Source organism: Dermochelys coriacea, chromosome 1, assembly GCF_009764565.3.
Source record: "Dermochelys coriacea isolate rDerCor1 chromosome 1, rDerCor1.pri.v4, whole genome shotgun sequence".
NCBI lineage: Eukaryota > Metazoa > Chordata > Testudines > Dermochelyidae > Dermochelys > Dermochelys coriacea.
The window spans coordinates 5,543,666-5,556,765 of NC_050068.2; the positions used below are offsets into that span (position 1 = coordinate 5,543,666).

The 13,100-nt window shown below is 48.5% G+C and overlaps 1 protein-coding gene across 1 annotated transcript; it reads left to right on the top strand.

Moving 5' to 3' along the window:
- Positions 1 to 3,279: 3,279 nt before the first annotated feature.
- Positions 3,280 to 4,206, top strand: LOC119862245 (olfactory receptor 52M1-like). Its single transcript, XM_038418603.1, has one exon. It carries the CDS (start codon positions 3,280 to 3,282, stop codon positions 4,204 to 4,206), a length of 927 nt encoding a protein of 308 aa, XP_038274531.1.
- Positions 4,207 to 13,100: the final 8,894 nt, after the last annotated feature.

Sequence of the window (13,100 nt, forward strand, 5' to 3'; positions counted from 1 at the left end):
ATAAGAGGGGGGTCACACTCAGAGGCTTTCTGTGTGAAAGGGGTCACCAGTACAAAAGTTTGAGAACCACTGGGATAGATAGATAGATAGATAGATAGATAGATAGATAGATAGATAGATAGAATCATAGAATCATAGAATATCAGGGTTGGAAGGGACCCCAGAAGGTCATCTAGTCCAACCCCCTGCTCAAAGCAGGACCAAGTCCCAGTTAAATCATCCCAGCCAGGGCTTTGTCAAGCCTGACCTTAAAAACCTCTAAGGAAGGAGATTCTACCACCTCCCTAGGTAACGCATTCCAGTGTTTCACCACCCTCTTAGTGAAAAAGTTTTTCCTAATATCCAATCTAAACCTCCCCCATTGCAACTTGAGACCATTACTCCTCGTTCTGTCATCTGCTACCATTGAGAACAGTCTAGAGCCATCCTCTTTGAAACCCCCTTTCAGGTAGTTGAAAGCAGCTATCAAATCCCCCCTCATTCTTCTCTTCTGCAGACTAAACAATCCCAGCTCCCTCAGCCTCTCCTCATAAGTCATGTGCTCTAGACCCCTAATCATTTTCGTTGCCCTTCGTTGTACTCTTTCCAATTTATCCACATCCTTCCTGTAGTGTGGGGCCCAAAACTGGACACAGTACTCCAGATGAGGCCTCACCAGTGTCGAATAGAGGGGAACGATCACGTCCCTCGATCTGCTCGCTATGCCCCTACTTATACAACCCAAAATGCCATTGGCCTTCTTGGCAACAAGGGCACACTGCTGACTCATATCCAGCTTCTCGTCCACTGTCACCCCTAGGTCCTTTTCCGCAGAACTGCTGCCGAGCCATTCGGTCCCTAGTCTGTAGCGGTGCATTGGATTATTCCATCCTAAGTGCAGGACCCTGCATTTATCCTTATTGAACCTCATTAGATTTCTTTTGGCCCAATCCTCCAATTTGTCTAGGTCCTTCTGTATCCTATCCCTCCCCTCCAGCGTATCTACCACTCCTCCCAGTTTAGTATCATCCGCAAATTTGCTGAGAGTGCAATCCACACCATCCTCCAGATCATTTATGAAGATATTGAACAAAACGGGCCCCAGGACCGACCCCTGGGGCACTCCACTTGACACCGGCTGCCAACTAGACATGGAGCCATTGATCACTACCCGTTGAGCCCGACAATCTAGCCAGCTTTCTACCCACCTTATAGTGCATTCATCCAGCCCATACTTCCTTAACTTGCTGACAAGAATGCTGTGGGAGACCGTGTCAAAAGCTTTGCTAAAGTCAAGAAACAATACATCCACTGCTTTCCCTTCATCCACAGAACCAGTAATCTCATCATAAAAGGCGATTAGATTAGTCAGGCATGACCTTCCCTTGGTAAATCCATGCTGACTGTTCCTGATCACTTTCCTCTCCTCTCAGTGCTTCAGGATTGATTCTTTGAGGACCTGCTCCATGATTTTTCCAGGGACTGAGGTGAGGCTGACCGGCCTGTAGTTCCCAGGATCCTCCTTCTTCCCTTTTTTAAAGATGGGCACTACATTAGCCTTTTTCCAGTCATCCGGGACTTCCCCCGTTCGCCACGAGTTTTCAAAGATAATGGCCAAGGGCTCTGCAATCACAGCCGCCAATTCCTTCAGCACTCTCGGATGCAATTCGTCCGGCCCCATGGACTTGTGCACGTCCAGCTTTTCTAAATAGTCCCTAACCACCTCTATCTCTACAGAGGGCTGGCCATCTCTTCCCCATTTTGTGTTGCCCAGCACAGCAGTCTGGGAGCTGACCTTGTTAGTGAAAACAGAGGCAAAAAAAGCATTGAGTACATTAGCTTTTTCCACATCCTCTGTCACTAGCTTGCCTCCCTCATTCAGTAAGGGGCCCACACTTTCCTTGGCTTTCTTCTTGTTGCCAACATACCTGAAGAAACCCTTCTTGTTACTCTTGACATCTCTTGCTAGCTGCAGCTCCAGGTGCGATTTGGCCCTCCTGATATCTTTCCTACATGCCCGAGCAATATTTTTATACTCTTCCCTGGTCATATGTCCAACCTTCCACTTCTTGTAAGCTTCTTTTTTATGTTTAAGATCCGCTAGGATTTCACCATTAAGCCAAGCTGGTCGCCTGCCATATTTACTATTCTTTCGACTCATCGGGATGGTTTGTCCCTGTAACCTCAACAGGGATTCCTTGAAATACAGCCAGCTCTCCTGGACTCCCTTCCCTTTCATGTTAGTCCCCCAGGGGATCCTGGCCATCTGTTCCCTGAGGGAGTCAAAGTCTGCTTTCCTGAAGTCCAGGGTCCGTATCCTGCTGCTTACCTTTCTTCCCTGCGTCAGGATAGATAGATAGATAGATAGATAGATAGATAGATAGATAGATAGATAGAGTGGGTTTATGGGGATGGATAGATAGATAGATTAGATAGAGGATACGCTCATGCTTTGTTCAGTAATTTACGCTCTCAACAAATGAGACTGGCTATATATATATATATCTCTCAAAACGTTTTCTTAGAAAGTCTGCTTTTTTTATTCATTGCTTCTTTCTTAGCATCTCATTCCACCACCTCTGCCCAAGGGTTGTGACAGTATTGTCCCTAGATAACATGCATTGCTGTCATTCATGCCCTAAAAGAGATCATTCTGTCTCTGCTTAATTGTGCCAGGTGAATGCAGGAAGCAGTGCTGGAATGGGAGGGGAAGCTAAGACAGACAGACAGAGAAATTAAATGTCCCCCCTCCATCAAGGCTACCTAGGGCATGACTGGCCACATACAGAAATGACAAGAAATGCAAAGTTTGGGTTCTCACAGAGACAGTAACTCAGCCACACACACCCCTGCAGGTTGACAACGCTTGTCACGTTTATCCAGTCTAGTGTCGCTGCACATAGGCATCGTATTCATAGAAATGTCCAAGAGAAAAATGCTATCGAAGAGCTACAGACCCAGCTCCACTGACGTCAATGGAAAGACTCCCCGTTGATTTCAGTAAGAGTTGGATCATGCCCTAATTGAATCAGTGCCTCATAGATTTGAAGGCCGGAAGGGTCTATTTGCATCATCTCCTCTGACCCCCTGCATAGCACAGGCCACAGAACCTCACCATCGATTGTTAATTATTTGTTAAGTGGGGACAGTGTGGTCAGGCTGGTAAATCTGTTTCTTCCCAGCACTAGACGCCTGAGTACTAGTTAGAGGCAATGCAATCTCTGCCAACTATCATCCACTGCTTCTCATTGTAGGGCCAGAAGCATCTCTTGAAGTCTCATCTGGCACAGGAAATGCATCATGTTGCCTTTCAATGGCTCCTGCTTCAATCCCGCAATGTTCCTCCTGATCGGCATCCCTGGGCTGGAAACCCTGCACTTCTGGATCTCCATCCCCTTCTGCTTCATGTACGTCATCACCATCCTGGGGAACTGCACCGTCCTCTTCATCATCAAGACAGAGCCGAGCCTGCACAAGCCCATGTTCTACTTCCTCTCCATGCTGGCCGTCATCGACCTGGTCCTCTCCACCTCCACCATGCCCAAGCTGCTGGCCATCTTCTGGTTCAGTTACAGAGAGATCAGCTTGGAAGCCTGCCTCCTCCAGATGTTTGTCATACACTCCTTCTCAGCCATAGAGTCTGGGATCTTCCTGGCCATGGCTTTTGACCGCTACGTCGCCATCTGCGACCCACTGAGGCACAAGACCGTCTTGACCAACACGATCGTAGCCAAGATCGGGCTAGTGGCCATGCTCCGGGGCATGTTGTACATCTCCCCGCTGCCCCTACTTATCCAACAGTTTGCGAACTACAGGACCAACATGATTGCACATTCCTACTGTGAGCACATGGCAGTTGTGATACTAGTGTGTGGGGATACCACCATCAGTAACCTCTATGGCCTGACTATTGGCTTTCTGGTGCTGCTCATGGATTTGCTGTTCATTGTCCTGTCCTACATCATGATCCTGCGGGCCGTGCTCAGGCTAGCCTCAGTTGATGCCCGCCTCAAGACCTTCAACACCTGCGTCTCCCACATCTGCGTCATCCTGGCCTTTTACACACCCATTGTCACCTCATCGCTGACACACCGGTTCGACCAAAACGTGTCTCCTCACATCCACATCCTGCTGGCCAACTTCTACCTCCTGGTCCCACCCATGCTGAACCCCATTGTTTATGGGGTGAGGACCAAACAGATACGGCAGAGAATGCTTAAGATTTAAGTATTTGCTTCAGGTTCAGACAAATATTTGTCTGTTGAAGCAAATACTCACCAGCAACCACACACCACACAACAAAAACACTAACCCAGGAACCTATCCTTGCAACAAAGCCCGTTGCCAACTGTGTCCACATATCTATTCAGGGGACACCATCATAGGGCCTAATTACATCAGCCACATTATCAGAGGCTCGTTCACCTGCACATCTATCAATGGGATATATGCCATCATGTGCCAGCAATGCCCCTCTGCCAAGTACAATGGCCAAACTGGACAGTCTCGATGTAAAAGAATAAATGGACACAAATCAGATGTCAAGAAACAGACTCCAATGAGGGACTGCTGAACTGGAATTAATTTGCAAACTGGACACCATTAAATTCAACTTGAATAGAGACTGGCAGTGGATGGGTCATTACACAAAGTAAAACTATTTCCCCATGTTTATTTTTCACCCCCACTGTTCCTCACACTTTCTTGTCCACTGCTGGAAATGGCCCACCTTGATTATCACTACAAAAGGTTTTTTTTCTCTCCTGCTGGTAATAGCTCACCTTACCTGATCACTCTCGTTACAGTGTATATGGTAACAACCATTGTTTCATGTTCTCTGTGTATATAAAATCACCACTGTATTTTCCACTGCTTGCATCCGATGAAGTGAGCTGTAGCTCATGAAAGCTTATGCTCAAATAAATTTGTTAGTCTCTAAGGTGTTACAAGTCCTCCTTTTCTTTTTGTGGATACAGACTAACACGGCTGCTACTCTGAAACCTGTCAGTAGGTGGGTGAGTGATGGGAAAGGAAGGAGCGTTACAAGCGTAACTTTAGCGCCCTCGTGGCCAATATGGAGTCTGCTCTGCAGGCAGCTCTGGCCAAGAGACGGCATATGCAGGAATGCAGCAGGAAAAATCCCTTCCACCCCAGGGGCACCTGAGTGAACGAACACACACACACACACACACACACACACACATACACACAGAGGAAAAGTACAATGGATATAACAAAGGGAGATATTTATTTACAGAGGGATGAGAGGAGAAAAACAACAAGGGGAAATATAGGGGGGGCAGTAGAACAGGGTTGCATCCAAACCAAGGCCCCCCGGGCCCAGTGGTAGCAGAGTCTGAAGGGGCAGACACTGAGCAATGTGTCTGCACACAGAGGTCAGGAGTCCTGAGCAAAGTTCCAGTCCGGTGGTGAGTATTGGGTGCTCCTGGTCGTCTTCGGCACCAGTGAACTTTCCCCAACAAACCCCGCCGGTGCCCTCTTCTGATGCTTTCTGCAAAGCCACACAGAGCGACCACCTCCCCACTTAACTAGCTCCAGCCTCCCTCCTTATTCTCAATGCAGAGTCACAAGCCCCAGTACTCACAGCCCCATGCAGCTCTGGGCAGCCATGATACTGGGTCCAGCCTGTCCTGCAGCCCTTCTCCCTCTCTCTGGCTCCAGTGCCCCACCTGGAGTTTCCCTCCTTTCTCTCACTGCTCCCGCACCCCCCTTAGGAAAAAGATTTAAAGGGGCCATGCTCGCTAAACCCGAAGGGGCTACACAAGGAACTCCTGGGGAGAGGCATGTGAAGGGGTGAGGGACAGTGCTGGTGTGGGCATACAAGTGAAAGTATGAGGTTGAGCTCTGACTGCCCACAGGGGAGCCACAAGCGATGGAAGGCGGGGAGATTGCATGGAACAGAATCGCCTGCCCGCCCCCAGCTACCACAGTCCCCGAGGTTTGGGCTTTCCCAGGGCTCAAGCTGCCCTGGGAGGCTGGAGCACGCTGGCTCCAGCCCGCTCGGTCTGCTGAGCACAGAGACATGAAACGCCCCCTTCCGGCCTGCGGTTTGGGATCCCCGAATCATGGGATGGGCAGCCACCAAAGGGACCTGCGCAGCAGCTGTCACTCCCCTCGCTCCCACTGCCCCCAGGAAAGAGTCCCCACCAGCGGTCATGAGTCCCGTCCTCTCTTCCCTGTATCCCCACCTTGTGGCCTGGCACCTAACCCTTTCAGTGGCAGGCACGATTCTCCCCGTTAGCCACAGTTGGACAAGATGGTGCGTGTCAGCCCCAGGACTGTGTGTCAGCCCCAGCTGGCTCATGTTCTGGGTTACTCTTCCCTCCCCCTCGCCCCCCGACACACACACATACCCCTTTCTCCTCTCGTCCACTTCACTTACTCCAAGGTCTGTTGCTTCCTTCCCCTCATCTCCAGGCTCTCCCAATGGCTGACCTCCCTAGCCCAAGCACCCACTTCCTCCTGCTTAACCATCACTTCCCGCCTTTCTGGCGCCTGCTTAACTCGTCCCTAGCTTGCCCTCCCCAGCCCCCAGAAAGCTACCTTCTAACCCTCCTTCCTCTTCAAGTCCAGCCCCACCTTCCTCCTGTCATAAACATGGAAGCAGTGGGTCTATTGACATAAACTGTGACCGTATAGATCATTGTTGTAACCACTGTTATATATTTGCAGAAAATATTGTACAAAGGTTGTTGTGTGAGATGTCTATAAAAAGATTATGATTTGCTGGTTATGATTATGCTCTCTGTATGTGTGTATCATTTTTTGTAGTTGAAGTTATGAATATTGGCTTTGTACTTGTATCTCAATGTATTTTGATTCTAAGTAGCCTCAGTGAAGCATTTGGTGATCTTCTTGAGAAAGGACTATTTTGAGTAAGTGCCCAGTCAAGAAACACTTAACTGACAGTGAACTTTGGGAGGCTCCAGACCACATCTGAGCTTTCCTCGGAACGGTCAAACTAACATGTAAACAATGGCGACGGCCTGTAAAGAACTGAGTCATGCATGGACATGTGACTTGCCCATGTGACTCCGAAGTCCATCTTGTTGCTGTGATTTTGCACAGGAGAACCAAGGGGTTTCTGTCCACAAGAGAAAGAATATAAAAGGCCCTGGAAACCCCTCCATCTTGTCTTCAATCCTGCTTCTTACTTCAGGAGGAACCTTGTTATAAACTGAAGCTCTGAACAAAGGACTGAATGACCCATCCCAGCTGTGGATGTTCTCCAGAGACTTGATTTGAGCCTGCAGTTTATTCCATCACTGCTACAAGCCTGAACTGAGAACTTTGCCATTACTGTATGTAATTGATCCCATTTAACCAATTCTAGCTCTCATCTATATTTCTTTCTTTTTCTGAATAAACCTTTAGATTTTAGATTCTAAAGGATTGGCAACAGCGTGATTTGTGGGTAAGATCTGATTTGTATATTGACCTGGGTCTGCGGCTTGGTCCTTTGGGATCAAGAGAACCTTTTTTCTTTACTGGGGTATTGGTTTTCATAACCATTTGTCCCCATAACAAGTGGCACTGGTGGTGATACTGGGAAACTGGAGTGTCTAAGGGAATTGTTTGTATGACTTATGGTTAGCCAGTGGGGTGAGACCAAAGTCCTCTCTGTTTGGCTGGTTTGATGTGCCTTAGAGGTGGAGAACCACCAACCTGGGGCTGTGACTGCCCTGCTCTAAGCAATTTGTTCCGAATTGATACTCTCAGTTGTGTCCTGCCAGAGGCATCATCGTTACAGGCTGTAATTGGTTTAAGACCTCTAGACTGAGGAACTGTTGCCATGGAACTCAGGGAAAGGCCGTATAACATCCCTTAACTGAGTTGTGCTAAGGAGAGCCCGATGGATGCTGGGAACTTGGTTTAAAGGACTGGATTCTTGCTGATGTACTTTGACACTGATTGGGGTTGGGCTATTGGTGGCCTCCAGGTGGTTTTGGGTAGATATTGCCCCTGGAAAGTTCTGGTAGCATTGCCAGACGAGCCTGAGTGGTTTTCAATGGATGAAGGAAGTTTAAAACCCAGAGAAAACCTGATGTGGGAAGGGCTTGGTTTTTGTTTTTTGGTGGGGTTGTTTAGTTTGCTCTGTGCCAGCCCAGTGCTGTAGGCAGCTTGGAATTCAGTCTTTGCCTGCTGATCTGGCAGCAGCCGCTGCTGGAATTACAGTAACCAGTTCTGCTGCCCACAGCGCAAGAAGGACGTTGATCAATTGGAGAGGGGTCAGAGAAGAGCCAGGAGAATGATTCAAGAAGTAGAAAACCTGCCTGAGAGCGACAGACTCAAGAATCTCTATCTGTTGAGAGTGTTTGGGAGCAGTGCCATGGCCTCTGTTGTGCAGGCTACATGATCCCAATGGCCCGGGAATCTATGAATCGGCTCCACCATTGCAGGAAACTTCCCCTGACACCCACACCTTACTCCCATCCAGCCTCCAGCCTGACCTCAGGTAGAGCAGCCTGCCAGCGGAGGGAGCCATGACCTGGGAAGCTGGCAGGATTGGGAATTGTATCTTTCATGGTTTGGCTTCCCAGACAGGAAGTCAGGCAAAGGTGGGCTGCAGTTGTAGTTGTAGTTGGAACAGCCTTCCTGAATAAAGAAGATCTTCCTCTAACCCAGTGGTCCCCAAACTATGGGGCATGCCCCCCCTAGGGGGGCACAGAGGAACGTTTGGGGGGGTGGCAGAGCCTGGGACAGCCCCCAGAGGGGGAGGGCAGGGAGCGCCACCCAGCCCCGCTCTACCCCCAGCTGTGCTCTGGCCTCGCCCTCAGCTGTGGCCCCGGCCTCAACTTCTGGCTCCCAGATCGGCTGTGGTTCTGGCCCCACTCTCAGCCCTCTTACCCTTGTCTCCACTCCCCACTACCAGAGCCGTGGCCCCACTTGTGGCCCAGTTCCTGACTGTGGATTCTGGGGTGGGGGGGCAGGGACAGTGGTAAGGGGCAGCACAACATGAAAAGTTTGGGGACCACTAGTCTAACCCTTTGGGCTCAGAGTGATTACTGAATCCCAAACGGCATCAGGAGTAGAAATTAACTAAAATAACCTGAGTGGAAGAACAGTGCAGCTAAAAGCTCCACCAGAGCTGAAACTCCCTGGAAATGTGGAAGACCACCAGAAGAGATTTAAAGAGTGCATCACTCTGTACCTGCCAGAGATGGGTGCCAGTGAAAACAAAGGCAATCAGCATGAAGCCTTCTTTGTGACAATAGCAGGTTCTGCTGCACTTGAAGTGTCTACTAGTTCTCAGTTAACTCAGACTGGGGAGGCTAACTATGAACCTGTATGGAGGAGAGCTGCCCTCCATGTAAAAACAAAACATACGCATGAAATATTTTTAACCTGAGGGTGCAAAAAGAAAGTGTAGTTAGGGAGGAGTTTGTGACAGATCTACGGCTGAAGAGCCAGTCTTGCTATTTTCGGGGGGGGTGGGGGGGTGGCTAACAGCATTCCTAATAAGAGACCAGGTTGTAATTAGAATCCAGAACAAAAAACACAGGGAAAAACTACGGGGGGGACACAGAATTAACCCTTGATGAAGCAATTAGAATTTGCCAACCAACAGACTGAAGCTAATGGAGGGTGGACACTGGAGATATAATAGAGAAGCCAAAATATCACATGAAAAGAGATCTGTGGCAGAAAGGGATGCAGAGCTCAAAATCCAAATCAAGCAGGACCAGCACATGGAGCTGCACAGGCTGTGAAAACCAGCACATCCAGGACAATGCCCAGCATATGAGGGAAAGGCAAAAGCAGCAGTGGATTCCATCACTTTTCTAAAGTTTGCAAGCATGAACACAAGGGATGAAGCGCCACTAGCTTGCAGGAATTTTTCATAAAACCAGTGGACACCACTGCAGCAGTGAATGGAGTGTCAATCTGACAACAAATGGATTGTATTCATCTTAAATTGGACACTGGGAAACAAGACAATGTGGTGCCAGAACACACGTTACTAGCACTAAAAGAAAACCCACAGGGCAAACGATGTTACAATAATAAAACAGCTACTGATAAAAGGCTGCAAAGTCAGATTCTGATCAGCACGTAGTACTGTGAAATTACAGGATGGCACCTCTGAAACATGGTTTGTCGTGTGCAGATATCTGGTTGAACAACACATTGAGAACTAGAACCCCTGTAATAGTAGACGCTGATGTCTGAAGAACGCAGGATTTACAGAAGTATAAAGCTGAACTGCCTGATATTACATCCTGGGACTCTGTTGTCTTAACCTCTTGTGGGTTGTTAGAACATAAGAACAGCCACACTGGGTCAGACCAAAGGTCCATCAAACCCAGTATCCTGTCCTCTGACATTGGCCAATGACAGGTGCCCCAAAGGGCATGAACAGACAGGTTATCATCAAGTGATCCATCCCCTATCACCCAATCCCAGCTTCTGGCAACAGCTTCTTGTTGCCTTCCTGAGACCTTCTCAGGCAAAATGGCAAATCACTGTAGCTCCATGGGCTGATTTTCACCAGCTGCAGATCTGGTCCCACAGCCACGGACCATGAGAATGGATTCTGCAGTTTTATCACTATCTGCGAGGTGCATGGACATCTAATTAACCCATAAACCTGGACATATCTTCCCTTCACCTCTCACCTCTGCATGCTAGACATTCAGTCCCACTAGCTTGAGTGCCTCTCATTCCACTCCACCTTGCATCCCCACTATTCCATCTTCCACCAGCTCCACTCCATTGAATGGCTCTCAACAAGGTCTCTGATGACCTCTTTGGGCCTGTCTACACTGAACTTGGGAGTGAGTCTCCCGGCCTGGGTAAATAGACTTGCGCTAGCGAGGCTCAAGCTAGAGTGCTAAAAATAGCAGTGTGGATGTTCTGGTGCAAGCTGCAAGTGCAAGTTCACCCGACCCTCTAGACTTCAGGGCCTGAGCTCCAGCCTGAGCCAGGACACCCACATTGCTATTTTTAGCAGGCTTAAGACAATATTCTGTCCTTCTCCTCCATGACCACTCCACTGCTTTCAACATTAGTGATCACGTCTTCCCTTGGTTTTCAGAATCCCACCTTGCCCTGCTTCTCTGGCCATTCCTTTCAGCACCGCTTCTCCCATTCCCACTCTCCATGAGGTCCCTCTGGGCTCAGTGCTTGCCTCTTTTCCTTCAGCACCCTCTCTCTGGGTGGTCACATGCACTCATACAGCTTCCTCTGTCACCTCCGGGCTGACGAACCAATCATTCATCCACCTACCCACCACGTAGCCCAGCCCCAGCGCGGGGAGTTGAGTTCAGCAGACTGAGCACCATAGAGCGGACATCAGTAATGAAATTAGTGACAGAGAATGAGCCACAAAAGCATCATCAGCTGTGGGTGTTCAGGGGAAGATGGAGAGGGTGCTATACAGAAGCACAGTGATTCCATCGGCTGCAGTCTGCAAGGAGATGTGTGATCACAATCCAGGAACCACAGACTTCGTTCCACACCCCACCACTCAAACAACATGGGAGTTTGACCCAGGGGCACCATAATTGTAACGAAGTTATACCGGCCGGTACCAGCTGTGCTAGTTGCAGCATTTCCGCTCTTTGTGTCTGTTGGGGAGATGCAGAGAGCAGGGGAAAATCTCTGTGGGATGAAACCATGAGCTCAGCTCAGCATTAACAAAGAGAACTCATCACTACCAGCAGCCCCAAAGAAATTCCGCAGCTGAGCCCAAGACTTTCCATAGCTTTCTAGTCCTATGGATTCTCTTCTCCCTCGCTGGCCACCTGGTGCTGTTGGTGGCCCTCCATTGATTCCAGTAGGACTACTCCAGATTTACACCCATGTAAGCTTAGAGGAGACTCAGGCCCTGTGGCTCGGTTTTGGAAAGGGGTGGACAATTATACAAACTATGGGAGGGGCTTGAACCACTAAGTAGACCTGGATTCCTGCAAATTTCAGGGATGTTCTGAGCCCATGTGTAGCCCCATCATGATTAATTATAGAAACTAAGAAAGGGGAAACAAAAATAGTAACAGTTAATCTCGCCAGGGGGTGAGAAGGGACCTTTCCCCTCATCTATCACACTGAGCAATTAGCCAGCTGCATTATTGGCCTTTTTGCTTTCCTTTGCAACATCCTGCCTTGGCCACTGCTGGGGAGAAGACACTGAGGGAGCTAGCAGAAAGATTGGTGACCTCCTGTGACATCTCCTACATTTAGGATCTGTTATATCGACATTGATCTTAAAGACCTAAAGAGTTAAAGGTGTTTATAAACTCTTTGACAGTCCAACATTAAACAGTGATAGGCAGGTTCAGGGTTATTTTTAAACAGAGCCCTTGGTTTTACACAGCTGCTTGGCAAACACCCAGAAGCATTCTTTCCAAGTGCAAGTTTTTTGACTAAACACAAGAAATGAAAACAAGCATGTCTAGTTAAACTGCAGTTGAGTGATGATGCAAAACAAACTTAGTCAGATCTTATCGAAGTCTCTCCTTTTGGAGCCAAAATATCAACCTCTTATTTTCAGAGCAACGTTTCTTCAATGAAAAGGATAAGGCTAATTTTACTCTTGGTCCTGAAGTGAAGGGTAGTCACTGATCCTTCTGTTAACAAACAGACTCAAAGTGGAGGAGAGACAGGAGAGACAGGACAGGTGAAATATGGTATTAGGTGATGGTTTTGGAACACTGGATCACTGGTTAGTTACGAGTGGAGGATTTGACTGGCAAGTCGACCATGATACCTGCTGCTAGGACCCTGGTTAGATATGGTCTGATCAGGGCAGTCATCTGATTGGATTCTTTCTCCTTAAATAAGGCAAGTTTGGATGGACACATTATGATTGAATTCAGGACTCAATGAAAAGCTGTGAGAGTGAGATAGAACAGCAGGAAAGAAACAGTGGGGCAGAAAATAACTCAACAATGGAAGGGAATACACCACAGGATCAATGCCAGATGCTGGGAGTGTATGACAGGGGTTGGAGCACTCAATAATTACCCTGTTCTGTTCGTTCCCACTTAAATATCTGGCACAGGCCACTGTCAGAAGACAGGATACCGAGCTAAATGGAGCATTGCTCTGACCCAGTGTGGCCATTCTATGTTCTGATCTTCTGTGCCTGGGCAGTGCTGGTA

Excerpts from the sequence above, each read along its gene's own strand:
- LOC119862245 (XM_038418603.1), top strand. The coding sequence starts at position 3,280 with ATGTTGCCTTTCAATGGCTCCTGCTTCAATCCCGCAATGTTCCTCCTG.